The sequence below is a fragment of the Punctularia strigosozonata genome, assembly GCF_000264995.1.
Source record: "Punctularia strigosozonata HHB-11173 SS5 unplaced genomic scaffold PUNSTscaffold_7, whole genome shotgun sequence".
NCBI classification, from domain to species: domain Eukaryota; kingdom Fungi; phylum Basidiomycota; class Agaricomycetes; order Corticiales; family Punctulariaceae; genus Punctularia; species Punctularia strigosozonata.
In genome coordinates this window covers 932,512-959,292 of record NW_006767439.1, presented here as the reverse complement: position 1 = coordinate 959,292, position 26,781 = coordinate 932,512, and the positions used below count along the sequence as shown (strand labels likewise).

At 56.3% G+C, this 26,781-nt stretch overlaps 13 protein-coding genes across 13 annotated transcripts; 7 read left to right on the top strand and 6 right to left on the bottom strand.

The window, feature by feature from the left end:
• Window positions 1–163: 163 nt before the first annotated feature.
• PUNSTDRAFT_44946 (uncharacterized protein) lies at window positions 164–1,056 on the bottom strand (the record flags this gene model as incomplete). The annotated part of the gene is made up of 4 exons (XM_007384336.1): window positions 164–205; window positions 249–259; window positions 308–552; window positions 602–1,056. 4 exons carry the CDS (start codon window positions 1,054–1,056, stop codon window positions 164–166), a joined length of 753 nt encoding a protein of 250 aa, XP_007384398.1.
• A 1,337-nt stretch (window positions 1,057–2,393) lies between these two features.
• PUNSTDRAFT_134826 (uncharacterized protein) lies at window positions 2,394–3,246 on the top strand (the record flags this gene model as incomplete). Its single annotated transcript, XM_007384335.1, has 2 exons — window positions 2,394–2,831; window positions 2,986–3,246. 2 exons carry the CDS (start codon window positions 2,394–2,396, stop codon window positions 3,244–3,246), a joined length of 699 nt encoding a protein of 232 aa, XP_007384397.1.
• A 248-nt stretch (window positions 3,247–3,494) lies between these two features.
• Window positions 3,495–4,089, bottom strand: PUNSTDRAFT_134825 (uncharacterized protein; the record flags this gene model as incomplete). The annotated part of the gene is made up of 2 exons (XM_007384334.1): window positions 3,495–3,652; window positions 3,711–4,089. 2 exons carry the CDS (start codon window positions 4,087–4,089, stop codon window positions 3,495–3,497), a joined length of 537 nt encoding a protein of 178 aa, XP_007384396.1.
• A 1,120-nt stretch (window positions 4,090–5,209) lies between these two features.
• Window positions 5,210–5,733, top strand: PUNSTDRAFT_69322 (histone-fold-containing protein; the record flags this gene model as incomplete). Its single annotated transcript, XM_007384333.1, has 3 exons — window positions 5,210–5,302; window positions 5,353–5,425; window positions 5,480–5,733. The coding sequence occupies 3 exons, from the start codon at window positions 5,210–5,212 to the stop codon at window positions 5,731–5,733; spliced, it is 420 nt and encodes a 139-aa protein (XP_007384395.1).
• A 265-nt stretch (window positions 5,734–5,998) lies between these two features.
• Window positions 5,999–8,618, bottom strand: PUNSTDRAFT_144033 (uncharacterized protein). The gene is made up of 5 exons (XM_007384332.1): window positions 7,686–8,618; window positions 7,415–7,607; window positions 6,560–7,355; window positions 6,333–6,490; window positions 5,999–6,274 (listed from the first exon to the last, which is right to left on the bottom strand). The coding sequence occupies exons 1-5, from the start codon at window positions 8,134–8,136 to the stop codon at window positions 6,160–6,162; spliced, it is 1,713 nt and encodes a 570-aa protein (XP_007384394.1). The 5' UTR covers window positions 8,137–8,618; the 3' UTR covers window positions 5,999–6,159.
• Window positions 8,619–8,718: 100 nt separating this feature from the next.
• On the top strand, window positions 8,719–10,126 carry PUNSTDRAFT_87856 (uncharacterized protein). The gene is made up of 5 exons (XM_007384331.1): window positions 8,719–9,101; window positions 9,171–9,270; window positions 9,335–9,457; window positions 9,546–9,778; window positions 9,889–10,126. The coding sequence occupies exons 1-5, from the start codon at window positions 8,737–8,739 to the stop codon at window positions 10,061–10,063; spliced, it is 996 nt and encodes a 331-aa protein (XP_007384393.1). The 5' UTR covers window positions 8,719–8,736; the 3' UTR covers window positions 10,064–10,126.
• A 719-nt stretch (window positions 10,127–10,845) lies between these two features.
• PUNSTDRAFT_113959 (cytochrome P450) lies at window positions 10,846–13,648 on the top strand (the record flags this gene model as incomplete). The annotated part of the gene is made up of 19 exons (XM_007384330.1): window positions 10,846–10,937; window positions 11,133–11,194; window positions 11,271–11,305; window positions 11,365–11,427; window positions 11,480–11,550; window positions 11,615–11,684; window positions 11,753–11,803; window positions 11,863–11,928; window positions 12,001–12,138; window positions 12,205–12,276; window positions 12,331–12,475; window positions 12,532–12,566; window positions 12,635–12,745; window positions 12,807–12,844; window positions 12,906–12,939; window positions 12,998–13,130; window positions 13,188–13,277; window positions 13,366–13,537; window positions 13,612–13,648. 19 exons carry the CDS (start codon window positions 10,846–10,848, stop codon window positions 13,646–13,648), a joined length of 1,515 nt encoding a protein of 504 aa, XP_007384392.1.
• A 1,287-nt stretch (window positions 13,649–14,935) lies between these two features.
• Window positions 14,936–16,342, top strand: MnP2 (manganese peroxidase; the record flags this gene model as incomplete). Its single annotated transcript, XM_007384329.1, has 5 exons — window positions 14,936–15,116; window positions 15,169–15,235; window positions 15,285–15,681; window positions 15,740–16,154; window positions 16,218–16,342. 5 exons carry the CDS (start codon window positions 14,936–14,938, stop codon window positions 16,340–16,342), a joined length of 1,185 nt encoding a protein of 394 aa, XP_007384391.1.
• A 58-nt stretch (window positions 16,343–16,400) lies between these two features.
• On the bottom strand, window positions 16,401–19,812 carry PUNSTDRAFT_120793 (uncharacterized protein). The gene is made up of 14 exons (XM_007384328.1): window positions 19,245–19,812; window positions 19,152–19,187; window positions 19,055–19,099; window positions 18,943–18,999; window positions 18,640–18,879; window positions 18,508–18,591; window positions 17,703–18,451; window positions 17,380–17,646; window positions 17,305–17,321; window positions 17,158–17,256; window positions 17,088–17,095; window positions 16,955–17,034; window positions 16,807–16,892; window positions 16,401–16,744 (listed from the first exon to the last, which is right to left on the bottom strand). The coding sequence occupies exons 1-14, from the start codon at window positions 19,711–19,713 to the stop codon at window positions 16,570–16,572; spliced, it is 2,412 nt and encodes an 803-aa protein (XP_007384390.1). The 5' UTR covers window positions 19,714–19,812; the 3' UTR covers window positions 16,401–16,569.
• Window positions 19,813–20,793: 981 nt separating this feature from the next.
• Window positions 20,794–21,784, bottom strand: PUNSTDRAFT_134818 (uncharacterized protein; the record flags this gene model as incomplete). Its single annotated transcript, XM_007384327.1, has 3 exons — window positions 20,794–20,975; window positions 21,027–21,271; window positions 21,321–21,784. 3 exons carry the CDS (start codon window positions 21,782–21,784, stop codon window positions 20,794–20,796), a joined length of 891 nt encoding a protein of 296 aa, XP_007384389.1.
• A 445-nt stretch (window positions 21,785–22,229) lies between these two features.
• Window positions 22,230–23,241, bottom strand: PUNSTDRAFT_144030 (uncharacterized protein; the record flags this gene model as incomplete). The annotated part of the gene is made up of 3 exons (XM_007384326.1): window positions 22,230–22,423; window positions 22,475–22,722; window positions 22,784–23,241. 3 exons carry the CDS (start codon window positions 23,239–23,241, stop codon window positions 22,230–22,232), a joined length of 900 nt encoding a protein of 299 aa, XP_007384388.1.
• A 912-nt stretch (window positions 23,242–24,153) lies between these two features.
• PUNSTDRAFT_24199 (uncharacterized protein) lies at window positions 24,154–24,581 on the top strand (the record flags this gene model as incomplete). Its single annotated transcript, XM_007384325.1, has 2 exons — window positions 24,154–24,240; window positions 24,297–24,581. Coding segments are annotated over 2 exons (372 nt in total), but the record flags the coding sequence as incomplete, so codon positions are not given.
• Window positions 24,582–24,976: 395 nt separating this feature from the next.
• On the top strand, window positions 24,977–26,496 carry PUNSTDRAFT_134816 (uncharacterized protein; the record flags this gene model as incomplete). Its single annotated transcript, XM_007384324.1, has 3 exons — window positions 24,977–25,186; window positions 25,250–25,754; window positions 25,811–26,496. 3 exons carry the CDS (start codon window positions 24,977–24,979, stop codon window positions 26,494–26,496), a joined length of 1,401 nt encoding a protein of 466 aa, XP_007384386.1.
• Window positions 26,497–26,781: the final 285 nt, after the last annotated feature.

Below are 26,781 nucleotides of genomic sequence, written 5' to 3'. Positions count from 1 at the left end.
TCAAAGTAGGACCACTGAGGCGTGTACGGGATATACGAATCTAAAGCGGAAAGTCAACGGGTTCAAGCCTTGCAGTCCTCGCGCGCAAGACTCTGTGGGTAATGTCTCCTGCGAAAGTTGACGTGATCCAGAATTTGTTGGGCTATCGTCGTGGCTGCATCATCTATGCGATATCCATGACGTCTAATGGGTTCCAGAACATCTTCTAAAGTTTTGATGGTGTCGGCAGGGATATTAAAACCCCCCACCGGCATGCGAGCTAGAAGGGAAGATGAGGGAGGAGAAGATGTATGGGCGGAACACGTACCACGGAACCAGACGCCGTATTTGATACACGCGGTGTGGATTTCGCCGCACCCGAATTCAGTAAATTTGGGCGCCAGCGTCAACGGAGTTACGCTCATTTTCTGCAAGCATTTATGAAACGAAGCCTGCGAGAGGTCTACGATGACCGGCTTGCCGTTCTTCCAGACAATATTTTTGGCCTCGAGATTCCCATGCAATATGCCACCGTCGTGGTGCAGCAAAAGAATCTGGCTAATAATTTTCTTGCTGAAAAATGATTCAGAGCAAATCATCTGATAGAAAACGGATGCCTCACGAATCCGGCAAGTAGAAACCATCGGCGTTGGTTATTGAGCCGTCTGGATCCCTCATAGGATCGCCGCAGTCCTCCAGCAGGAGCAGTTTAGCCGTGTCGTCGTCGTCGTCGACAGCCGATCCACTGAAAAGCCCGAAGCACCGGGGAATAACGGTGCCCTGGATTCCAGAAGCGTGAGCGTACATCTCAGCTTCGAGCTCGATGTCGAACGCAGAGTTGGGTTCGCAGAAGACGAGTTTCAAGACCACGGATGAGGGGAGGCTACTGGATTCGTTGCTGGTTGACTGTCCGGTCCATGTGGCTCGGCACACCATGTCGTTGTCGTGCTCCGTGATGATCTCAAGCGAATCAAGTGAGCCAAGGCTCTCCAACTGGATGGCGCAGCGACAAGCAGGATCGCGAGAAAAACTATAGACGCCGTAGCCGGGAACATCGACATGTAATTTGCTGTCCATGTTGCAGCTGATTTTGAAGAGTGCAGCAGTTAGGGAGGTGCGCTAGCTAAGTTCGAAAGAACTGACTTGTCGCCCTTTATGGACGGTTTGTGAGCACGTGATGCTTGGTGACTTCCCGGGCCGCCATTGTTGGCCAATACAGAAGCTGAGCATCTTCTCAGTGATCCTCGCTTAAACTCGGAATTATCGCCACCGCCCACCCACAATACATTCGCGACCGCACATGCCGGCATGGCCACGCGTCTCCTTCTATTGTGTACAGCGTCCACCTCTCAGCGTGGTTTTGAGGGATTCGAGCTGGGACAACAGTAATCGCCCCAACGCACGCCTTTCGGGGATGATACAGTAAATTGCACCTGAAATCCACTGATCCACTGATTCCACCATTGACATCGAGTCTTTCAGCTTCATTCCCCTCGGTGGACTCTGTACATGTCTCACTCGGCATATTGGCCCAGCGCACATTGCGTATGCGCCATCGGCAGCCGCTCGCGGTGACATCAGGAAAAATCAGACTATCGAAAGAGACGCTTATTGGGTACCAAAACCCTCTAAAGCTACTAAATGAGCACGTTTTAGTACGTTTTAGGAGGTTTTAGGAGGTTTTTAGCAAATCCGGTTTTTCCTGATGGAGCTGTGGGCCTCCCGCGTTGAAGACGTTCTCGCCCCGGAGGCTGGCACGGTCGGTAGGCCACGCGGGAGAATACATTGCGATGCAGGCAATACACCACCTTCAGTCTTGATGGATGGAGCTGGATGGTCCGAGGAAATTGACGGTGGCTCTCTTACTAGATACGCACCTGGCCATGTAGCTGATTTTTGCGGGATATGCTTCACGGCTCACTACTTAAAGCCGGGTTCCAAGAAGTTCATATTCTGCAGCTAAAATCTGCGCGCCGTTTATCATGGACGCACCGCCATCTCTTCCTTTCCCAACAAACCGACTGCCGAGATCGCCTCGCACACCACCACCTCGTCAGCCATCGTCTCGCCCTCCACAACCCGACTCCACCGAAGACAGCCCGTATGCTTCACATCATGGTCGGCGAAATTTGCGGGCCCTCAGCGAAGACCCCTCGCCTCTGCAATTCAAGGGTTTGCCGTCTAATTCATTGCATCTAACCCCAGTCGTGTTTTCCAAAGCACGTCCGCTCTCAACGAAGGACGACTTTTCCATGGTAGATATCCCCATGACGTTACCAAACCTTCTGCGCCGGATGCCCTTGCGGTGCCCACCCATCCTTGAGCATGCGGCCAAAAATACCCGGCTTCCAGGCAAAAAGGAAGTTAGAATGCTTCGGTGTCATCCTCTCAAAGGGATCCTCCTGAACAAGACGATGATCCACGATTTGGTGGAGGCTGCCGAAGCTTACTTGAACAGTTTTGTGTATCAAATGCCTCTGGATCCTAGCATCCCGTCGGAATCCCGTTTCATTGCATCCGTCAACCCTGTACAGATGGGTGCCAATCTTCCGCTCGTCATTCACAGCGAAGGGGACTCGCACGCATGGATCTGCTCAGTCATTGTGCGACCTGTTTGTCAGCTCCTTCGACTAGACCCTTTGTCCGATGTTGCTCCTGCTCTCATTGGGCCGTCCGCGGAAGGACCCGATTGCCGTACCAACTGTGGGGGTGCGCCCCACCCGGACGGGTGTTTCTGGTCTAATGGTCGCATCTTCATGACGCTGGAGTCAAAGTCGCCCGCCATACTGCCTTACTCCGACGACGGCGAGAACACGTATCCGTTCAAGGACCTCGTTACATACCTCGAAAAGGTCAGGCCTAGTGGTTCGCCAACAGTAGCAAGATACGGAATTCCTATAACGCACCGAAAACAAGTTATCGGTCGCTTAGGGTGTGCGGAGCGACTTATCCTTCAGGCTCGTCTGCCATGCTTTCCGACTTCGTCGTGTGCTGACATTTGCATAGGTCTGGGGCCATATGAGCGCGAAGGACGTCGATTATGCAGTTCTGTCGTCGTATGCCAGCACGACTTTCTTCGTGCGACAAGACGGATACTTGTACATGTCGGAGCCCGAGGAACTGACTGCCAACTATCTCTTGTCTTGGTTTGGTTTCGCGGCCATTGCGTCGGGGAAAATATCCAAGCGCAGTATTCTTCTCGAAACCCCAGATGAAGACGACACTCTGGATGCCGGCCTACTGGGGCTATCGCTTGGCTCGGACTAGATCTCCGTTTGCATGGTAGGCTACCAACAAAATGCCCAGTATGAAGTTTTGGCTAACCTTGTGACCTCACCACACAGAACGTAGGCGTGGACATCGCTCATAGAAACTTCTTACAGTAATTCATTGCTAGCCAAGCGGGCGTTCACTATCTCAATTCGCATATCCCAGCTCATGCTCAATTAAAATGATGTATTTCATAGCTGCTCGAGCGCGTCACATCGCCTTGCTAGTGTGTAATGCACGCTCTGCTACATCGAAGATGTTGAGCTTTGTTGGTGTAGTGGCTTCAGCGACTTGATGCCGGCTGCCTCTCCGTCGTTGCTGCTGATATCCCGGACTTGTACAGGTGGCACGGGTGGGGTCCGTATGTATGCCGGAGGAGGAGTAAGGGGCTGGTTGACGCGCTCTGCATTCCGCCGGGCTCAGCAATCGTCAAGGATTAGAAGGATGATGCACAAACTCACCGGCGATGGTGGGCTGACCAAGCTGGTACCCGAGCTCGGGAACGCCTGCGGAATTGGTTACGGGACCGAGACGGGGCGGGGGCACCTCGCTCGGGCTTTTGCCGCTCTTCCGAGACCAGAGCCAGGAGAGACTGCTGCGGGTACTGCAGAGAAACACGATGCCGATGATGACGAACAGCGCCACGATGACGGTGACCCAGAGCGCGACGCTAGTGCCCATGGAGTTGTCACTATTATCGTTCTTCGTGATCCCAGCGAAAGGTGGCGAAGATGGGACGGTCGATGCGTCTGGGTTTGCGGGGCTGGGCGCTCCTACTGCGAGTAGAGTAAAGTTGATGATAGCCAGGATAGCGACCACGGTGCAGCGTGTTGTAAACATGGCGTTGTCGTGAAGGTCGTAAAGGCGTAAATAGGAGGCGGGGTGTAGCGCTAACCGGGGAGGGTTGGTTATGGTTGTGCACTGAGCTAGGAATTCTGCAACCGCTGGCATTTATCGTCGCGGACGGGGCGGGAACGGCATGCACGAGACGAGATATCCCGTGGTTGCTGACATTGTCGAGCTTGCGCTAGCCCGTCGCGGAACGATTCTATGAGGAAGCGGATGAGGCGGAAGAAGCGAGCGGGACGCATGTATTGAATGGGAGGGCCTGAGGTATAATCAGTAGACGAGAAGATCCGAAACTTGGCCCCGAATGAGAATCCAGCGGGTGATCAAACACCGGAGAGGCCAAACTAGGAGACCGGAAGGCGGAAATGTCGGATATGGCGGTTCACGGCTGATGTCGATATTCTCGTCCGACTCCTTTACGAATGCAGCCCCTAACATGGGAGAGATTCGAGTAGACGATCTGCCACCCTCGATATGATGATATTCGTCAGTCAGACACGATCGTCGGTAGCGGCCACCCTTCAGTCAATAGAACTCCAGCTCGTCCAAATCGCAGATCGCCTCAGCACTGAGCGTTGCCTTAAGTTTCGACACTGGCCCAGAAGCGACGACGCCGGCTCGTGTAAGAGCGAGTATCATTGACGGACGGTATCCACGATGGATAGGAGGAACAATCCGAGACTTTCGACTTCAACGAGATCGTCAACATGCAAGCGAACATGAGCCCACAACGGGACGCGTCGTCCTCGGTCACGCGTGACCTCGAAATCAACGAAAAACGCGTCGATGGCACCGCCACCCAAGACGCTGCCACACGTGATGCGCTTTCACGTCCGTATAAAGCGTCGCGCCTCCTTCACCGGCGCCATTAGCCCCACTTTGCTTCCAACGTCCACGTCCATCCGCCGCACCTCCGCCCTTCACATCTACCGCACTCACCTCGAAGACAATCTATAGTCGAAATGGTGCGTCGATCGCGTCGTTCTTACACCCGGCGGCGACGCTGACGGGTTTTGGCATATCTAGTCTGGAAAAGGTGCTTGTCTATGTTCATCTACACCCTGAAATGGGATGGAACGAAGTGTAGGATTGGTTGGCTCACGCACATCTTATGCTTCTAGGAAAAGCTGGCAAGTCTTCCTCTGGCAAGGCTGGGTCCGGTGACGCCAAGACTCAGTCGCGCTCTGCGCGCGCGGGTTTGCAGGTGCGTTGTGGTCTTCATCTTTGGCCTCAAGGTTGACGCATCATTTACAGTTCCCCGTTGGTCGTATCCACCGTCTCTTGAAGAAGGGCAATTACGCACAGCGTGTCGGTGCCGGTGCACCCGGTAAGATACTCCCATTTCAGTTCCGTTGCGCAAAGCCTGACATCCCCCATCCAGTGTACCTCGCCGCCGTCCTTGAATATCTTGCCGCCGAGATTCTCGAGCTCGCCGGCAACGCTGCGCGCGACAACAAGAAGCAGCGTATCGTCCCCCGTCACTTGCAGCTTGCCATCCGGAACGACGAGGAGCTGAACAAGCTCCTTGGCGACGTCGTCATCTCGCAGGGTGGTGTCGTGCCATTCATCCGGCCAGAGCTTCTGCCTACCGCAACGGGCAAGAAGGGCAAGGCCGAGGGCTCGCAAGAGGTTTAAGCTCCTTGTCCGTGTTAGACGTTTGGGATGATTGGTGTCCTCATTTGTATAAGTTATTGCATCTACTAGTGTGTAACCATAACATGGCAGCCTCGTATACATCGACATGATATTCCGTATGTTCTGACTTCGCATCTAAGAATGTCACCGCGCTATGCTTGAGTCAACAAACTGGGTCGACGTAACGGACCAGGTTCTAACTGGTAAAGCACGGCGTTGGCCAGGATCTTGGACGTACCCTCCAGACGCAGACCGTAGCAGGCCACGGAAATGGTAGTATATGTAAATAGCTATTAGCGGCGACAAGAAACGACGATGATCTACTTTGCTACGTTGTGTATGAGGATATGCGAAAGGAGTTGCGAGTGTCCCAAGAGGAAATGAGATGCATGTCAGTACCATAACGTTCGTTTCTTTTAGAACATCTCATCGTGCGAGCGCCTGCTTGACGGCCTCGACGACCGCGTTCGCGTCCGCGCCGAACTCGTGCGGGTCGGACGGCTCCGCGAACCTGACGGCTGGAAGCTCGTCCTTGAACGATCTAGGGCGATTGATATCAGACCACCGAGGGGGAAAGGTTGGAGAGAACAGAAACGCACCGTCCGGCCTGGACCGCGACGTAGGCGTGCCCCATGGCGCGCGCGAACGCGCTCGCGTCGCGTACGAAGACGCCGTCCGGGAAGAGCTCGACGACGCCGGCCGCGGGGCGGAGGAACGGCGCGTCCGCGAGCGCGCGGCCGTGCGCGCCGACGATCACCTACCACACCCGCACAAAACACTCAGAACACATTCGAAGGGGGCGGGTGAAGCGAGTGGGAGGACGTACCGACGAGTGGACGACGGCGGTCATGCGCTCGCGCCAGCCCGTGCGCCCGCCGACGTTGACGACGCGCACGTCCCATCCGCCCTGCCTCCTCAGCCGGTCCACGAGCGCCTTCTCGTCCTCCTCGCGCACGAACCACCGGTCGTCCGCGCGGTCGTCCCACCGCTCTTGCTCCGGGTCGAACGACCGCGCGGAGACGTACGTCACCACCGGCTTCCTCGTCCCGCCGGCGAGCGTCTCCGGGTCGAGGCCCATGTTGAGCAGCAGCGTGTCGCGCGCGGGGGCCCACCACGCGCCCTTCCCTTCCTGACCCTGATGTTGCTGCTGTTGGAGTCGGGAGGAGGACGCGTCGGCGAGGACGCGCTCGAACGCGACGCCGGCTTCGCCCACGTCGTCGGGTAGGTGGCGGTACGCGGCGCCGCGGTCGGCCACGACGAGCCGCTCGAGCACGAAGGGCACGTCCATCCCGACGAAGTCCTCCCAGTCCTCCTTCATCATCAGCCCGAGGCTCGGGAAGGCGGCGAGCCGGGTGGCGGGGGAGATGCCGGTGTAGGAGAGCACGCGCGGGGGGAGGAAGTCCCAGCCCGGGTTGTGGATGTCGACGTCCGGGGTCGGATCGGCGTAGAAGTGCACGGAGGGATGGAGGAGGCGGAGCGGTGCTGGGGGCGGGGGTAAGTTTAGAGAGGAGGAGGAAGAGGAAGAGGAGATGGAGAGGGCGTGGGCGGCGTAGAGCGAGGGGATGGTGTAGGTGTCTTGTGACGCGTAAGGTCCGGTGGAGAGCCAGGTCGTGCCGTGTATTCTAAGCGCGAGATGAGAGTTAGAAGGGGTCGGGGCGAGATGATAGGAAGAGAGACGTACTTGGCGCCGTGGTCGGGGAATATTTCGGCCGCGAGAGCGCGCGAGACGACTTGCCAGTCGTGCGGCCGCGGTGGTGCGCCCGGGTCTTCGCGTGACGAGCCGATCTCGTCCAGAGCCGGGACGGAGCCGGGCGTGTCGGTCACGATGAAGAACGTGCCGGCGGCGAGGACCACGTTCTCGAGCACCGTGTATCCTGAAAATAACGCGGGCGTGTTTTCGTGTCAGCGCGTATCGTCTCACAAAGGAAACGGAGTGGGGGGCCCGGACTTGCCTGGAGAATGGTACGTGATCCGCGTCGTCGGGAAGCCGTCGTCGAACCGGACGCTCTCCTCGTTGGTGCTCGTGCGGATGAGCCCCTTAGGGCTCCTGTCGCCGCGCAGGACGCCGTTCCAGGTCGAGTTCTTCTGGTACTCCTGGCCTTCGCCGACCGGGGGGCGTCCCGTTCCCTCGGCGACCTCGCCCTGGCGCCATCCCCAGTCGCCGACGATCTCCTTCTCGAGGTCGTCCCGGAAGGGCACCGGGCGGCGACCGTCGTAGTCGAGCGGAATCGAGGCAGGGGAGGAGGAGGAGAAGGGGAGGGATTTGAGAATGTAAGGGGAGGAGGAGATGGAGGAGTCGAGGTTATAGGAGAGGACGAAGAGGGTGAGGGAGAAGATGAGCAGGGTGAGCTCGCGCCGGCTGGGCGGGGCGGTCCAGGATGAGGTGGAGGGGCGGCTGTTCATGGTGGGCGCGTGGCCTGTGTCGTCGTCACGCTCGTCGTCGTCGGGACCAGCAGCAGATAAGGGGGACCAGAGCGAGTGGTGGTGGGGCGCAGGGCGATTGGGCCGGATGAAACACCCTGGCCACGTTCCACTGGCTGATAGCAAAGCTCAGGTCCGCCTTAGACCCGGGTCTCAGGGATTGTCAGCGGCGAGAGCACGCCGCTGAATTGGTGCGTCCGAGTTGAAACCTGCTATTAACCGACGCGGCCAGAGTCGTCGGCGCCTGCGTAGGATATTTCTAGGCGTTCTCAGGAGCAAGGAGGAGGAGGAGAGGAGGGTGGCGGATTGTCGTGGCAGCCGAAAGAGGTTAGGGTTGGTCCCCGTATGGCTCAGAGATCGGGCAGCGTTCCCCGCGACACCTCCTCGACGATACCGACGAGTGCATGGCCACCTGTTACTGCCGAGAGTAAGGCAAGGACCATGTAACTATATTCATATGTCGCCTTTCTCCTGGATGCCTGCCGCTTCACGGTCACCTCGAGTCTCGAAATTCGATCGTCATCGGAAGGCGGCGTGGCTGTGCCCTCCTTCCTCTTTGACTTCCGGCGCTCGAGCGGCAGCATGCTCAGCGCAACGACGAGGTGCTCGCGTTCGCTGCCCCGACGGCGGATTCCTCTCGCTTCACATCCTCCACGATATCAGCTTTCTTGTAGCTGGCAACGCCGATGCGCGTCCACCACGCCCAAGGTTGAGGAAGCAGCAGCTTCCACTTCCGCGTCGCCCGACGCGAAAGGCAAGGGCAAAGCACCGGACACCCCAGCAACGGAGCAAGAGCCAGAAACGAAGAAGAAGGCCGACGACGCGTTACCGTTTCTACAACGACCCCTCGGCGTGCGCGAGCCGCCCTCGACGCTCGCGCGGTCGTGGGAGCAGCGCCGCGCCGACCTGCTCGACCAGGACAAGCGGCTCGCGAAGCGGCAGCACCTGTACTTATCCCTCTCTCTCTCTCTCTCTCTCACTCCGTCGCGGTCATCCTTAAAGACATGAACATATAGGATCAAACAGGTTGGCACCGGCTACTGGTCCGACTTGAACGCGACGCGGCGGCACGGCGGCAAGACGTGGATCGCGCCGCGGGTGCTCATACGGGAAGACGTGTGTCCTTTCCGTCTCTGTCGCTTTTGTGCTCTCTAATTGACTGCCGCTTAACGACGAACAGAAAGCGCTCTACTTTCCGGACATCGCCGGCACGGCGCTCGACTCGGGGCAGAAGGTGCACACCACCGCGCTCCTGACCGGCAAGATCTCCGTCGTCGCCATGCTCAACACGCGCATGTCCGAGGTACGCATCGTCCCCCACCCCCCTCTTTTCCCGTTCCTCATTTCAGGCTCCATTGATTTTTCGTGTTGGCTGGGGGGGGGGGGTATAGATCCACGCCTCGGCCTTCGCGGACCCCTCGAACGCGCTCTTCCTCAGCCACCCCTCCTACCAATACGTCCAGATCAACCTCCAAGAAAACCTGCTCAAGTCGCTCCTCGTCTCGCTCTTCCTCTCCTCCATCCGCAAGACCGTGCCGGCGCACCTCCACGCGGGCTACATGGTCAGCAGTCAGAATATGGAGTATCTCCGGGACGAGATGGGCATGGTCAACAAGCACATTGGGTGAGAGCCCTCGTTCACCCCTTTTCCCTCCCTCTCGTGCTCCGTCCCTCCCGCTCTTCCGCCTCGCTGACTTTTCTGCTCGCTCATCTCTTCCTCTTTTTTTTTCACAGGTATGTGTACCTCGTGGACGACAAGTGCCGGATCCGCTGGGCGGCGTGCGGCGACGCGAAGGAGGAGGAGACCCAAGGTCTGGTTGGCTGCGCGCGCGCGCTGTTGACGCGGATGGATCGGGAGAAGGCGGAGAGGGCGGAGAAGAAGAAGGCGGAGGCGCAGAAGGGCCCATAGCAACCCCCCCCCCGGGGGTGCCATTCGGTGTCGTGTCGATCTGTCGATGCTTATTTTATTGCCGTCTGACTCAGAGTTCGAAGTCTGAAAACTGAGAGACACTCTTGCAGCTCAGATCACCTTCGAGCTGGAACTCCTGTGCTGCTTTGATAACCCGCTGCAGGCTGATCATATGACGGCAGGTTTCATTAGAAACTGCTCGTCATCGTCCCGCGATCCGACTACACGTGCGGCAGGACCGTCGACCGGGGCGTTGGAACGTTGCCCTATCAATGCAATGTCTCGCGCTTCTTGCTTACCCAAGCATCTATCTTAAGACCTGGGTCATCAGCCGCAATCTGTGCTGCATGTACGCAGTCCAGTACGGGCCGCGATATTTCTCAGCTAGGAGCTCGAGCTCGACTGCGAACAAGTTGAATTGATGCAGCGCAACTCCGGATCAGCGCCCGACCGCGGTGGCACAACTTGGCTTCAGGTCATACACGGTCTCGTATCGGCTTTTGGAGCCCTTTCTGGAAGCCAGTGTGCCCAATGCATACACGCATCCCGATGATTCACTTCTGTTGCGGAAGTCTCGTATCAACGCCGACATGTGAGCGGGTTGCATCAGAACGCTAGGCCAGCCTCCGGCGCGCATACAATTCATTAGCATTTCGTCTTCTCACCGCGCCCTTCCCGCGCACTCAAAAAGAGGCGGGGCGACGTACCGGAACCCCGACCGTCGACTCACCGCGCCCCGAGCCTCTTGCATTCACCCCACCATCACCGTACCGATAAACGCGATGGTCTCCCTCGTCACCGCCGGCCTGACCGTTTGCCTCATCTATGTCTTGCACAAGCTCGTAGAGCTCAGGCGGCTCGCGAACAGCATCGGGTCAGTCGCCGACCACTTCGGATGATGCGGAGGAGAGGGGCAGCTCTGACGACTGCGGCGCGATACCCAGGAACCTGCCCGGGCATCGCAGCTTGTTCGGCGCCGTCGGTCTCACCAACATGTGCCGTGTCTTCTCTTCTTCTGATCCCGCCCCGGTCTAACTGAATTCGCGCTTCTGGCCGCTGCGTGCTGCAGACTGCCGCGGTTCCCGCTCGTCTCGCTGGGCAAGCATCACATCTGGGAGGGAAAATGGAACGGTGAGGAATATAGAAGACCCCTTTCATTTTATAACGCATTGTTTTTTGTTATTGAGCTTCGTGTATGGGCTTTTAGATGCGGCGAGGTTTGGGTGGGATGTTTACTCGTCGGTATGCGCTGATCTTATCTTTGACCCACATAATATTGATGTTGGGCGGGATGTATGTAGGTGGCGCTGCTTCCGCCCAAGGGCCAAATATCGCTCTACATCGCAGACGCCGACGTCGTTCAGGCGAGCAAGCCATCCGTCTTTCCGACCCTTCACTGTCTCTGACGCGTCGCAGGAGGTTACCGGTAGTCGAGCACGATTCCCCAAGCCGGTGTGGATGTACAGCTCGTTATCCTTCTTTGGCAGGTGAGCCGTACGAATTTGCTCTTTCGTCGTCGTCGTACGCTGAAGGATTTTCGATCTGTCGCAGAAACATCGTCGCGTCCGAGTTCGAGGAGTGGAAGAAATACAGGAAGCTGTCGGCGCCCAGCTTTTCGGAGGTAACGGTCGCAAGGGTGTCGTTATCATCCGCGCCCCGCCGAACTGACGTTACGCCCCCCGCTTCCAGCGCAATAACAAGCTCGTTTGGGACGAGACGGTCCGCATTATGCTCGATTTGGTGCGCACAGATTGGACTGAGATCAATGCGGTGTGAAACTGATAGCAGTCACGATGCAGTTCGACAACGTATGGCAGGACCGAAACGTCATCGCCGTAGATCACTGCGTGGACATTACCCTCCCGGTGCGTCTCGTCTCGTTCGGCCACCCGCCTTCAAGTCTCTGACGCTCGACCGCTCGGGATTGATTCGTACAGATTGCCTTGTTCGTCATCGGCGTGGCAGGCTTTGGCCGGCGCGTGTCATGGAAGGACGATCAGGTCGTTCCTCCTGGACACCGGATGACCTTCAAGGATGCGCTGCACGTCGTGTCCATGAACATCTTCACGAGGCTGGTATGTCTTCCACCCGCTGTCTGTCCCTCTTCCGCCTTGTACCCGGGCTTATCCCCTGCTACGTAGATCGTACCCAACTGGGCGATGGGCTTCACGAAGAAGACACGGGAATTAGGGCAGGCCTTTGACGAACTGGAGGTGAGGGACGTCGAACTTGGCCGACTGTCGGATCGTTTGACCTGGACGCGGCAGCTCTACATGGACGATATGATACGGGAGCGCAGGTCCGGAGCGGTGAGAGAAGAGCGCCATGACCTTTTCAGCAGCCTTATGGACGCCGCGGATGATGTCAATGGGGAGGGCGGCGCCGGAACTTTGTCTGACATGGATCTGAAAGGTACCCATCCATCCTGTCGCCACCCTTCGCAAGGCGGGCTAAGCTGCTCATTATAGGGAACATATTCATATTCATGCTGGCCGGGCACGAGGTGGGACCCTTCAATGGCCATGTCACCCATATTCTGTTCGTCCATTGATATGTTATGCGACGCGACAGACCGCAGCGCATACTCTAGCATTCACCTTCGGGCTGTTGGCGCTGTACCCACAAGAGCAAGAGGTGCTGTACCAACAAATCATGTCCATTATTCCCGACGGCAGGACACCGGTAGGCGAACGCTCGCAGCTACATAAGCGTTTGCCATACTATCCTGACACTTGGCATACAGACATACGAAGAGATGAATTTGTTCACGCGTTCCATGGCGTAAATACCTGCCCTCGCTCCTCGTACCTTTATGCTCCCCTGCTCACAATGCGCGTTCTAGGGTCTTCTACGAAACGCTCCGCATGTTCCCACCGGTGAGTCGCCCCTCGCTTTTCTTAGACGCCATGTTGACAAAGCACGCGCCCGGCACAGGCTCCGAACATGCCGAAATACAGCGCGGAGGACACGACGTTAACCTTCAGCAACAGCGAGGGCGAAAGGCGGACCGTGCCCGTTCCCGCCGGGACAAACCTGCTCGTGAACGCGCCAGCGCTGCACTACAACCGTACGTCGTCCCGTCCCCGTTCCGCCGCGTAAATCCGGGAAATCAATCCAATTGTAGCTCGGTACTGGCACGATCCGTACGCGTTCGACCCCTCTCGGTTCCTCAAGCCGGACTGGCCCCGCGAGGCGTTCGTGCCGTTCAGTCAAGGTTCCGTCCCGCATCCTCTTTACCCTGATCCGCCCATGCTCACGGAGAACATCCTTATGTTCTCGTCGGTTCATGTACCACCCTACAGGCGCGCGTGCCTGCCTCGGGCGGCGCTTTTTCGAGACAGAGGGAATCGCGGTGCTGACCATGCTAGTGTCGAGGTACAAGATCGAGCTCGCGGACGAGCCCGAGTTCTCTAGCGAGACGTTTGAGCAGCGCAAGGCGCGCCTGCTGCGGACGCGAGCGGGGCTGACTATGACGTGCGTTGCAAACTTTTGTTTTGTTCACCTTGCCATTCGAGAGGCTAATGAGATGGTACTCCTGCGATTTGTAGCCCTATTCGCCTTCCGTTGGTATTCAAGAGGCGATGAGGTGCCGTTGAGTACAGGTTGGCTGAGGTGTATTGTAAATCTGTTATCTGGGTTTTCACTGGAGTTTGACTACGCAGTTATGTTGCGAGAGCATGTAATTGCAATTATTCGATTAGGACAGTGAATATAATGTTACCTGTCATTGCTGCTACGCAAGGACAAGCACTACGCCGTCGAAATCGAGAGGCGCCTCCGCGGCGAAGGGGATCACCTCGTGATTCCCACAATGCGCGCTTCGTCCCGCCTCTTGTCTCACCCGCGCAGCACCGGGCTGTCCAACCCTGCGCCGAACATAGTGGTCATTGACACGAAGGAGTTGCGCCTCCCAGGAAACTTGTCGGCACCCCAAAACATCGAGAGAAAGAACGACATCGATGCCGATTTGCCAGCAACACTCTTATTCGACACGACCACGCGATCTGCAAGGAGGTACCGTCTTCATGGTGCCACGTCACTTGAGGCCATTCACGCCGCACCTATCCTCGGCGAGCTCTCGACCCGTCTCTAGCTCAGATATGGCACTATCTCTCTCGTTCAACCGGATGAAGGGAATATCGATCGATGTTCTGCGACCTGATTCACCGATCTCAGTACATGTTCCCTAGAGTGCATCTCAGGAACACCGTCAACGCTGCTCTTTGGAACTACGTCAGTCGGACTGGGTGCTACCGAATTTGGCCCGAGTCAAGAACCGTTATAGCGGAGCGCAAGCTCGCGTAAGGCAATCTCCGATCTGCCTACTCCCTCTCGGAGGCGTCTATTTCGGACTCCTGGTGGTCCAAAATAGACCCTGGTACGTATTGTTAGCGACACCCCGTTGCGTTCCTCGACTTCTTGTAACCCGCTAAAGACCCAAACCACAGGTAGGTCGTGCGCAAGACCAGGATTGCGTGAATGTTTTTCGACGTATAACATGCATTCGCAGTGGTAAAGAGCCCGCCTTCGTGAGGGCTACCCTCGTCTCGGCGCTGCCGCGTCCACGATGCAGGGCCCGGCGGGACTGCGACGGGTCCGGTTAGCCTGTCCATTGCTCACTCTCGGACATGGCGTTCTCAAGTAATTCTGTCGACAGCTTGATCCGTGCTCTTTTGCGTCCACGCTCCTCAGGCCGACCAAATCCTCGCAGCGCGATTGGTGGCATGAACGGATGCGACACTCATGGCTGCTTGCACGTAAAATAGTACTGGCGTTTGAGAGGTATAAAAGACGGTCAACCTGCAGCACGGTCTCCTCAGGACATCGGGTCTTCTGCTCGCTGCACTCCCACTCTCGGTCAAACGCATAGCAATGGCTTTTGCGTCGCTCCTCTCTCTTGTTGCGCTCGCCGCGATCACTCGAGCTGCCCCTACCAGTAACTCTGCGGTCTGCTCCGACGGCACCACTGTCAGCAACGCAGCCTGCTGCGCGTTCATCCCGCTAGCCCAGGATCTGCAAGAGAATGTCCTCGAAAACGAGTGCGGTGAAACTGGTAAGAAAACCTATTTTTCTGCATGATTGCTCGTTCTTTAACGGCACCTTAGCCCACGAGATCATCCGTTTGATGTTCCACGATGCCATTGGTATCAGCCAGAGCCTCGGTCCTTCAGCGTAAGCCTCGTAACTAAACTGCAATATGGTATCTAATCCCAGGCTATAGTGGCACCGGTGCTGACGGCTCAGTCCTACTGTTCCCGACGGTTGAGCCCGAGTTCTTCGAGAACGACGGTATCTCCGACAGCGTCAACAACCTGCTGCCGTTCCTGCAGAGGCACGACGTCACCGCCGGCGACCTCGTCCAGTTCGCTGGCGCTGTAGCGCTGACCAACTGCCCCGGCGCACCGCGCATCCAGTTCCTCGCCGGTCGCCCGAACGCGACTCATCCGTCTATCAACGGCCTCGTGCCCGAGCCGCAGGACAGCGTCGACACCATCCTCGGCCGCTTCGCGGACGCGGGCAACTTCTCGGCGTTCGAGGTGATCTCCCTCCTGGCCTCGCACAGCATCGCCCGCGCAGACAAGGTCGACCTCGCCATCGACGCCGCTCCCTTCGACTCCGTGAGTCTAATGCTTCGCCGGCTCCCTGCCAGATGCTGAAACGACATTCCAAACACAGACTCCGTTCGTGATGGACACTCAAATCTTCCTCGAGGTCCTGCTCAAGGGTGTCGGCCTTCCCGGACCCGGCAACAGCTCCGCTGAGGTGCCCTCACCCCTCCCCGTCGGCAGCGGGAACGACACGGGCGAACTCCGCCTCCAGTCAGACTTCGCCCTCGCCCGCGACAATCGCACTGCCTGCTTCTGGCAAGGGTTCGTCAACCAACAGGATTTCATGGCCAGCAGCTTCAGTGCCGCAGTCGCCAAGCTCGCGGTGCTCGGCCAGAACGTGGAAGAGCTCATCGACTGCTCCGACGTCGTCCCGCCCGCTAGCACCGTCGCTGTCGCGCCCGCTTCTTTCCCGGCCACCAAGGGTCCGGCCGACCTGGAGATCGCCTGTGACGCCCGGACGTTCCCCACCCTCACACAGGACCGTAAGTAACGCTCGATCGGTCTAGCTTTCCACGCTACCAGAAAGCTAACGACCTTGCGCACAGGTGGCGCCACCGAGACGTTGATCCCTCACTGCCCCGACGGCAGCCAGATTTGCCCCGACAACGACACGCCAGGGCCCGCCACCGACAACGATGACCCCAGCACCGACCCTGGCACCATCAACTAGATTATTATTCTCCCGTTTATGTTGACTTGGCTCGCCGAGATCGATGTACTTGTGGTCTTCATCGGAATATATTTGCACCGGATGAAAGCGTAGAGTACTGAAGGCAAACGATAGCTTCAAAGGTTGCCGTATCTACTGAGACACCACACCGTAAGAATCTCTGCCGTGTACGTGTCTGGGACACGCTCAAATATCCTGGCTGATCGGGACAAGGCCAATCAGAAGCCTCATTTTTTTGAGCCAGACGGCTTCCATCCTCCGTCCACCGCCACACGAAGCAACAACCCGTCCGTCCAAGGCGTCCAGGTGATACGTTCCTTCCGGAGGGCAGCCTCGAACTTCGCGACATGCCGCTCCAGATTCGGAACATCCGTTTCCCAGGTGGCGTAGGATATGGAGTAGCTGGACCACGGCGTCTCGATCAGTACCATTTCGTCCGCGCATAGAGAGTGGTATGGACTCACCCGTCCCAAAGGACGAGCCAGATGTATTGCGGGGATTTTGTGTCCTCCGATGTGCGATCGAGTCGTCTTCCGACGATAGCCTCAACCTGTGTACGGGACAAGCATTCACATAAAGATCACTCTGGTCCTCCGGATGCTTGGTACATACCACGTATTCCCCCTCATTCGTTGGAGCTTCGCAGTCGGGTCTAGCACAGTAGAACTCGTCGTTCGTCGGTTTGCTGGAGGCTATGTAGACCTAGTATGAGTGTCCCGCTTCTCAACAGTGGACACGAGCGTACCGCGGACTCTGGAGAAAATAGGCTGAGCATAAGCGTGGGCTTAGAAGATCGTACGAAAAAAATGACAAACCCAGCTTCGCATGGCGGACACAAGAACGTAGCGTCTTCATCCAAGCGTATATCGTTAGGCATGATCCCGACACACGCATTGTGATACCAGGACAAGCATCTGGTTTTCGCGTTAGCACGACATCGAAAAGCACAGATCTATGCGCACTTATCGCAACCGATGAACTGGAAAATAAACCCGAATCAGTACCGACGAATTGCCTTCCAAATATATGTCACTTACTTCTCGACAGATGTCGTTCTCCAGCTTCACGACCGTAGGCCATTGCACCTTCGACCCGCGAGCGCTGAAAGATGCTGCCTTCTTCCGGACTTTGCTCGCCGCTGGAGTGTTCGAACCAGAAGACCTGATCGATGCGACCGAAGGAGACGCTGAAATCGGTTTGACCGCCTGTGCTCGCCGGCGCTTGGGTTGCGGTCCGCTGTAATCCCTCACGCAGAGTTCACCGCTCTGCCGGCACTTCGCGCAGCCCGTCACGTTCGCGTCGCACTACACACCAAAAAAGGGATTGAGCAAAGATCCAGAGGTTCGCAAGACACACGCACCTGTAGGTGGTTTGTCCTGCAGCGCTTGCATGAGCCCTCCGAGCCTTCGCGCCGCACGGGTTTCCGAGCCCTACCGGAGAGGGAGATGTTGCTGCTGGACAAGACCAAGACCTCGTCGGTGCGCCTCCGCTTACGCGGCCGGGCCGGGAGCGGTGCGGAGATCGACGCAAGCGGCTGATCATCCTCGATATCCGTGAGGTCCGACAACGAGGAGAGCGAGTGCATGTCCGGACCATCCGGCGTGGCGGGTTCGGGACGGGTAGAGGAGCCCACAGAGATAGAGGGCGGATACTCCTCAATGGACTCGGTTTTGCTCATCTCGTGTATCGAGACCGACTCAATGAGGGACGTCTCAGGGACCACATCGTCAGGTGTAGGAGTCACAGAGGTGGACGCAGTGCCGAGCAGCTCATTCCAGTCCTCTATCGTGTCGTCGGGAGATGGCTGCACCTCGGGCGAGGCTGACGTTGGCCCTCGAGTGATCGGGGGCGAGGGAAGTCCGGTCACTGGTTTAGGCTGCGGCGAGGGAACACGCGTTGACGCCTGACACTCCTGCATTCCCTCCGCAAATTCTGCCAATGCAGATCCCGGTGCCGGCGTCGACGCCGCTGTTGCCCAGGATGCGACCTTAGATATCAGGCGGCGGAAACGTTCGGAGTCACCGCCGAGCGGCGCAGGCTGCGGCTCGGGGCGAACGACTTGAACGGGCTCATCGTCGGGGTACATCAAGCTCTCGTCCACCGGTTCCTCTGCAACTCGAATTAGCACAGATGTCTACCACAGCCACCATATGCAACATGCAGACCTCCTGATACCGAGCTCGGGACGCGTTCCGGGATGTTCAGAGGCACAAGGGGCGCGTCTACACCAGTTTCAGCAATGAGGTCACCTAGACCTTTGCTCAGCAAGCCAGCAATACTGTTGATAAACAACATACCAGTGTTTAGAGGTGAGATACTGGGACTCATTGGCGAGCTGGGGCCTTGCATCCCAGAGCCTGCAACAGGTCCAACAGCGGAGGGACGAACGGAAGTCGGAGCGAATCCCTCGTGCGCTACGGAGGGTACATTGCCATCATCGTCCAATCGCGTCGAAACCTGCAGAGGGGAGGTGTGGCCATAATCATCGTCGACCTGCATGACGTAGGGCTCTTCCGATGCCGGAGCGCTGAGTTGCGCTAGGATCAGAGGCCGTGTCAGAACAAAAATGAGGTGCGTAGAAGACTGCTCGAGCTCCATACCAGCAGATGTGTGCAACGCCGAAGCCGCAGGTAATGTGGGGATAAGGTCTGTTTGAACTGGCCATATACGTGAGCACACGACGCACGGTCCTGCTATGCCATTCAAACCCACCAGCGCAGTCTGTACGTCTTTGCGGGTCGGTGAGCGGAGGAGCGGCTACGCATTCAGGTGAGTGAATCGATCTGTTGTCCAAGTGCTGACATCATACCCAGGTGCATCGTATTGACGCCAATCTCGATGAAATCTGCAATACCCCAGAAATCAATACGAAATTCACGTTTTGGGTGTGCAAACATTGTACCTCGGGGTGGCGGGGATGATCGGGCGCTTGTCCCCGCTTCCGCGTAGGTAGCACCAGCAGTAATGGACGCATGTCGGGCATTCCGATTTGCGAGCATTTCGCGAAGAACGTCCAGATCTTTCACTTCCTCCACCGTCTTGTTTAACCCATCCTCAATCGCCGCGATTCTGTCCAAGATCGACTTATTCGCAGTCCCGTCGTCCTCGTCCGTGGCACCGAGCACGCGCCCTATGCTGTCGATTCCGCTCATAAGTGCAACAGTTGGCCCCGTACGCGCGTTGACGGCATCTTCGATCATCTTTTTTACCGCCTCGAGCTCCTTCCGCTTCCAAGTGGAATCTTGCTTTGGCATTAGAGAAAACGCTTCCGTCAAGGCGGACACCCTGGCGTCAATGCCTTGCACGCGCGCCGCGCACGTGTCGATGGCTGCCATCATCGGCCGTAACGCCGCGCCGACGATCTCTTGCATCAGGGCGGCGGTCGAAGCAGACGGATGCGCATTGACGGGAAAGGCCTGCGGAGGGGGGAAAACGGCTGGATGCGCAACGGGCAGGCCATCTGCGCCGACGTTCCGAAAGAAGGGAGGGAGGAGGGGTGCTGCTAGTGGCGCGGCTGGCTGGAGAGGCGCATGCTGAGACGGCGTGGATGTCGGAAGCGGAGTAGAGTTGGTGGTGGTTGTGAGGGTGTTAGATCTTGAAGGCTTGGGTGTTGGCAGCGCCGGAGCGGCATTGATGGTGTTAGCAGCAGTGGCCGCGGCGTGTCGTAAATGTTGCGGGGTCGGAATAGGGGCTGTGGACGGCGCGGAGGCGGTCGCAGGAGAGGCCTGGTTCGGCTCTTTGGGGCGATTCATGTGGTTCAGCATGCGGCTCTGTTCGGCGAGCGATCGCATCGCGTTGATGCCGTTCGTCGCGGTGGGTCCGTACATCCGCGCGCGGGGCCTGGTTTCGCGCGGGTTGCTCGCCTTGCGTTTGCGACCTACAAGGACGAAGAAAGGCGAAGTTCATTCGGTTTTTTGTTTCTTAGGCATTCTTAGATGGACAGAGCGCTGCTCACCATGCGTATGAGAGTGCATTACGGTATCGCCGCACACGCGCCGTCCGCGTGTGGTGAGGCTATTTCTCGCTGGGTAGAGTAGAGGTGACTAGGGTGCTCGCGGTTTTAGCGGTGTGCCAAGGGAGCTTGAAATAAGATAGATGCTCGTATATGGTTGAGAAAGAGAAGAAAGGGCCGCGTCGCTTAGGACATCTTATGCGAGCGCGACGGCGGCCTCCGTCGATATTATTTTGGATGTGAAAGACGCGCTTCGGTCAACGCCGACGCCGTCGCGTCGCTTTCTCACGCTAGAACATACTCCACGACGTTACATGCAGTTAACCACAGCTATGGTGATAGTTCAAAGGCAATGATGGGCCTTGCAAGGAGTCCGGATAGTATCCCAACTCCTTCCCCTTACGGAAGGAGCCGGAACGCCTGCACGACCATATCGAGCATAATTGGAATGGCTAATACAAGTACATGTGGCGACAACTGCAGTCGCGAGAACGATCAGTTAGTCTTTCAGACTCGACGGATAGTATTTGCGCCGGAATTCGATTTCCTCCAGGATTCGCTCGGCCTCCTCCAAGCGCTCCTGCGTTATATATTCGCCACTGATCTGGACGGGTCGCAAAATGTCTTCCAAAGTGTGGATGGTCCTGGCCGGGATGACTTCACCTACGAATTCCATTTCGGCTTCGAGTGAAGGTCAGCGAAGTGAACATGCAAGCGAGAGATGCGGCCCACCCGAGAACCACATTCGACATTCTAAGCATGTGTCGTGGAGTTCGTCGCAACCGAATTCATAGATATCTGGGATCATCGCGAATCGCTCGATTTTGGGTTGCTTGCATTCGTGCTTTTTAGCGTGTGCGAGGTCCACGATAACAGCCTCATCCTGGTCGGTCCAGACAACGTTCCTCGGGTACAAGTCGTTGTGTTCCAGTCCTCCAATGTAATGAAGCGCGGCGGTCTGTTGCACTACTTTCAATCTGAAGATCGGATGAGACGATTATCAAGTATATGCAAGAAGTAACTTACTGTCGGTCACGGTCAAGATCATAAAAGTCGATGAGGTCGCCCTTGGAGTCCGTCAGAGGCTTGCCGCAGTATTCGAGCACAAGAACCGCCATTGATTTCATCGGATCGTTGTTAGCGGAGCCGCGGAATAATCCGTAGCACCAAGGGATGGCGAATCCTTGAGTCTCGTGGGCGTGAGCGTACATCTCAGCCTCGTGCTCCAGTTCCTGCGGCAGGATGCGCCTGCATAAGTGTAATTTGATGACGACATCAAGAGGAGTTTCACGATCTTTCTTCGATTGCGTCCGGCCAGTCCATTTGGCACGGTAGACATAGTCATAAGTGTCCGCCTTGAGCAGTTCAAGAGACTCTAGAGTTCCGCCTGCTTCGGTAGCTATAGGATCTGGACAGCACGAGATGTTGGCGTCGCGAATAAGCCTGGATGGGGGATATCCAGGCAGAGTAAGTTGAAGACAGTCGCTCATCTGCGGTGAACAGCGGTGGTAGCCTAAGCTAGGTCGGTTGAAGTTGAACGCGTTGACCGACGATTCCAACTTGCGCACAGCTACTCAAGGGCCAACGATGTGACGCGGGTAAGATCAGATGTATTCTAGCTGCGTTCACACGGTCAGGATTGTAGCTTGATGATAACAAAGGTTGCCAGTGCCTCCCAATACATGTGGCGCGGAATGCATAGACGCCATGAGCGTAAATTGTTTCGAAACGATTTGGCTGATTTCAAAGCAAGCGTGTGTTCCGTGGTTGGAGATGACAACGCAGAATGGGTTGCTTATACCGTCCAAGCAACGCACGTTTTCGGCGAACGCGGATGCTCGCATCGCTTGCACAACAACGAAATCAAGCATATGTATAGCGACTGGATTAAGTACATGTGGCGGTATACAGTCGCAGTCGTAGTCGCAAGCTCTGTTAGGTCCTCGTCGGACTCTTTAAACTCGACGGATAGTGTTTGCGTCGGAATTCGATTTCCTCCAGGATTTGCTCGGCCTCAGCCATGCGCCTCGGAGTTAGATACTCGCCACTTTCCTTGACAGGTCTCAATATGTCCTCCAATGTGTAGATACTGCTCGCCGGGATGATTTGACCTACAAATTCCATCTCGGCTAAGGGTACGGTCAACGAAGCGATATGTGTGAGCGAGCTATGCTGCTTACGGGAGAACCAAATCCGACATTCCAAGCATATGTCGTGAATCTCGTCACATCCGAAGTCGAGTGGCTCAGGAATCATTGTGTACCGCGTGATCGTGCCGCGTTGCTTGCATTCGTGCTTATTAGCGTGCGCGAGGTCGACGATGACAGCCCGGTTGTCGTCGGTCCACACGACATTCCGCGCATACAAGTCATTGTGTTCTAGGCCCCCAAAATGATGGAGCGCAACAGTTTGTTGTGCCACCATCTTCCTGAAAGTAAGAGTAAAATGAGAGTGAGGTTATCATCGAATGTGAGGGGAGAGATACGCACTGTCGGTCACGGTCCATATCGTAGAAATCGATGAGGTGGCCTTTGGGGTCGGTCAGGTTTTCGCCGCAGTATTCGAGCACCAGAACCACTATCATTTCGTTCGGATCGCTCTCAGCCGCGCCGCGGAACAGTCCATAGCACCGAGGGATAGAGTATCCTTGGGTCCCCCGGGCGTGGCCGTACATTTCAGCTTCTCGCTCTAGCTCCCGCGGCGTGATACGCCGACAGTAATGTAGCTTCAGTACAACGTCGAGAGGAGTTGCACGACCCCCTTGGGGCTGGGTCCTGCCAGTCCATTGTGCGCGGTATACATAGTCATAGGCCGCTCTTTGCAGCACTTCAAGAGACTCGAAAGATCCGCCGGCCTGGATAGGTTCCAGGGAGCACGGGATGTTTGCATCAGGGGCGAGGTAGAAGGGCCCGTAGCCAGGAAGGGTGATTGTGACACGACTGTTCATCTGGATTTCGACGGAGGTGGACAGCGGTGGACCAGAGGAACGGACATCGCGGCTTTCTCACGCTGGTCACGCGTTGTAGTAAGACAAATCGACGAGATTTTCGCTCAGTAGAAACTTACATATACTGATGGCGTCTAACTGCAGTCGATGTAGAAACTACTCGGAGTTGTGGTCGTAGGGTTGAACGTGACAGTAGTGAGAGAAGATCCAAGTCGTACTAAAGCGTTATCTATTTTTGTCTCTTCATCGCTTTCTGCGACAAGCTGGTATCGTTACACAATGCTGTCCCTTTATACGCCCTCCGTCTTTAACGTGTGTGTTCCTTACCTGATTTCGAACATCGATATCATCGCGTCAGCCATTCATGGCCATCGAATCAAGCACCATAGACGAAGGTCGCGGAAACGGACGAGATCCTAGGGCGCATACGCTTGTAGGACGGCTGGTCAGTATGCTCCTAGTAATTGCCACTGATCAATGCTACCGTAGCAATCACTGCCTCGACGTCGTTCCTTCTCAAATGTCGAAGAAGATGTATCCGGTGAAGAGGAAAGTAGTCAGCGTGTCCTCCCAACACATATCTCGTGTTCAAACTTCACATTAGAGTCGAGGAGAATACCAAAGTCGAAACAATGGGGATGATGGTTCAGTAGAATGCAACGATTGCTGTACTCAATCTGAGTCGCTGGCGAGTCATAACAACGCATTCTGTGACGTGTATACTGATTACCCTTGACCAGCCTGCGGCCAAATCCGGACCCACAGCCAAGACTGTGCTGTCCAAAACGGCTCAAGACGACGAAACAAGAGATGTTGGGTACAAGCGATTGGCCAAGGTACGACTGGAACTTGTGTCATACGCCCGATGTACGACGAACTTTGCAGGACATACCCGCATCCTGTGCCACGGGCTGGGCTCATGTTTACGAACGACTGGAGAAGCACGATAGGGATATGATCAAGGGATACTCAGAGGACATAGATAGTTTACTCATTTTCGTACGTTGCCCGCTCAGCCGCTGTTCTGGCTTCTGATGCAGGAAATGGAAACCTAGGCGGGTCTGTTTTCGGCCGTCCTCACCGCGTTCCTGGTCGAAGCATACACTCAATTGCAGCCGGACAATACGCAGATATCGGTCCAGCTCCTCGCAGATATATCGATCCAACTCCGTCAGATTTCGACGAGCCAGACCGCTCCTGCTTCAGCCGACTCAAATTCAACAAGAATACCATTCCACGCCGAGCCGCACGTGGTCGCTGTTAACATTCTGTGGTTTCTGAGCCTCAATCTCTCCCTCGCATCTGCTCTGCTTGGCATATTTATCAAGCAATGGCTCCGAGAATACATATCCTGGCCGTCCATTACCCCAGTACAACACGCCATACAGCTACGAAAGGTCCGCTACGATGCTTTCCAGTGATGGAAAGTTCCGGCTATTGTGACGCTGGTGCCTGGCCTCTTGCAGCTCGCAGTTGTCTTGTTTTTCGGTGGGCTTGTCACTCTGTTATGGTCGATCGACACCGTTGTATCCGCGGTCTGTTGCGCTATCGCTGGCGTGACCGTCGTCTCGGCAGTGTTCACAGTGATATTACCGCTGCTATTTGACTCGTGTCCGTACAAGACACCTCTGGGGGGTTGATTTTGCCTTCATTCCGGCCCATATATCGACTCCTCCGAACTTTCATGCAGTTCATGTACTCCTTAGACTGGCCACGCCGACTCTGGGATTTCAAGATGTTTTTCATCCGTCACGTCAATACCTGGGACACTGACTCGTTCAAATATGATGGATGGACGCATCGGGATTTGGCCCTGCGGTACTTCGGTCACGACTACCTGGAGAGCGTCGCATCTCAATGTTACTCTCTACTGTGGCTTGCCGCGCACGAGGATCCTGGAGACCCTATATTGGCTCAATGCATCTCCGATACACCAGGTCCTGCCGTGCGTACCCGCTCCTTCAGTAGGATACCACGACTCGACGATTATCACCCTTGGACGTTATAGGCGAAGCGCCTGTGCGGCTCTTGGGTGGCTATATCCGAGATGCTCGGATTTCATAGCGCCGAACGTGTACATGTGCTGGAGTATATCGAAGCTGTTGGCACGTACGACGTCACCCAGGGGAATTTTCATTTTCCTCCGGGACACGATCTAGTGGTCCGCATCTCTGATGCCCTGTGCACGCTTAATGGCACCCAAATACGCATAGTGTTTGAACTACTTCTGTCTGGCCTTGGAGTATACGCAGGGACACCCCTTGTAGGCTTCCTTGGGGTTTTTGTTTCTGGATTTACGCATAGCAATATGGTCAACCTCCAGCACAGCACATTACTCATGATGTCACTTCTCGCTAAACAACATGTCGAGGTTCGTGCCTCGTACCGCAAGTTCCTCCTCCAAACTCTTGCGGACATGGAACGTGTCCAACTAGTGCAATGGACGGGTTATATGAAGACATGCGCTGTGATCATTGCATGTAATCGGGAGGTGCACGGTTTATGCGGCGTGAGTGCGTGCCTTCATCTCACCTACAGCGGTCGTTTCGATTTAACCCGAGATTATTAGCAATCAATGAAATGAGTGACTGCCTCGATTTTGCATGCGCCTACTACAGGGGCGACGGATTTCGGTCGGATGAGCGGCGACGATGCATCTTCTGGACGGTGGTGGAGGTCGTCATCTTTGTCCGTATCGAAGACGAGGAGGGCCAATATGAGGAAGATATCATGCAACGCTGGTCCTTAGCCTTGGACAGGTTCGCGGATGTGTTGATCAACGTACTCTCGATCTTGAGCGGAGAGAATAGCGAACAACGCGTTGCTGGAAGTGACATTGGGATCAACTGGGATTTATTCCTGTGGGGCGTTGCGGTACATCGCTGGGGAAATCCTAAACGATCCGACGATATCTCAAAATGCGTTCTGAACGCTCGTCGCCGAGGCTTCTTCTCAGAGGCCACGGATCTTGCATTCATCAACCTTGGAATCGAATGGGGTGCACGATGGGATGACGTCTACGAGCACTTCGGATTCCCGCCTATACCTCGAAGCGGAGAAGGTGCCAGTCCTCCATCGAACCCGCGTCCCTCTTCAATGAACGTCCAGCCAACCACGAACCTGGTTGCATCAGCATCGGAGCTTGACACGGCGCCCACCGCCACAAAGGGCTTGGGCTCTATACACATTCATGTAATTATGCACACTGTGGTCGAAGCGGTGTGTTGGCTCATAGAGCGGACGGGAACCGTGTAGACCAGGGTGTCCCGGCTCGCCACTAGTGCGAGGCCCTGGGGCCCGGCTGTTCCGGTATTGGGACCGCGCCGGTTAATACTACCTACCTACCTACCTACCTATACTAATCACGATGACACGCCACCCGACCCGCGGGATCCGGATGCGCTGAGTAGGGCGTTGTATTGCAGCACAGCGCCTGCGCCGAGCGATGATGATAGCCACTGGACTGATGTTGACGATAGTGATGCGCGTATTAGAAGCAAACATGTGTCGGCCGATGACTAGTGAGTGCTTTTGCCGAGC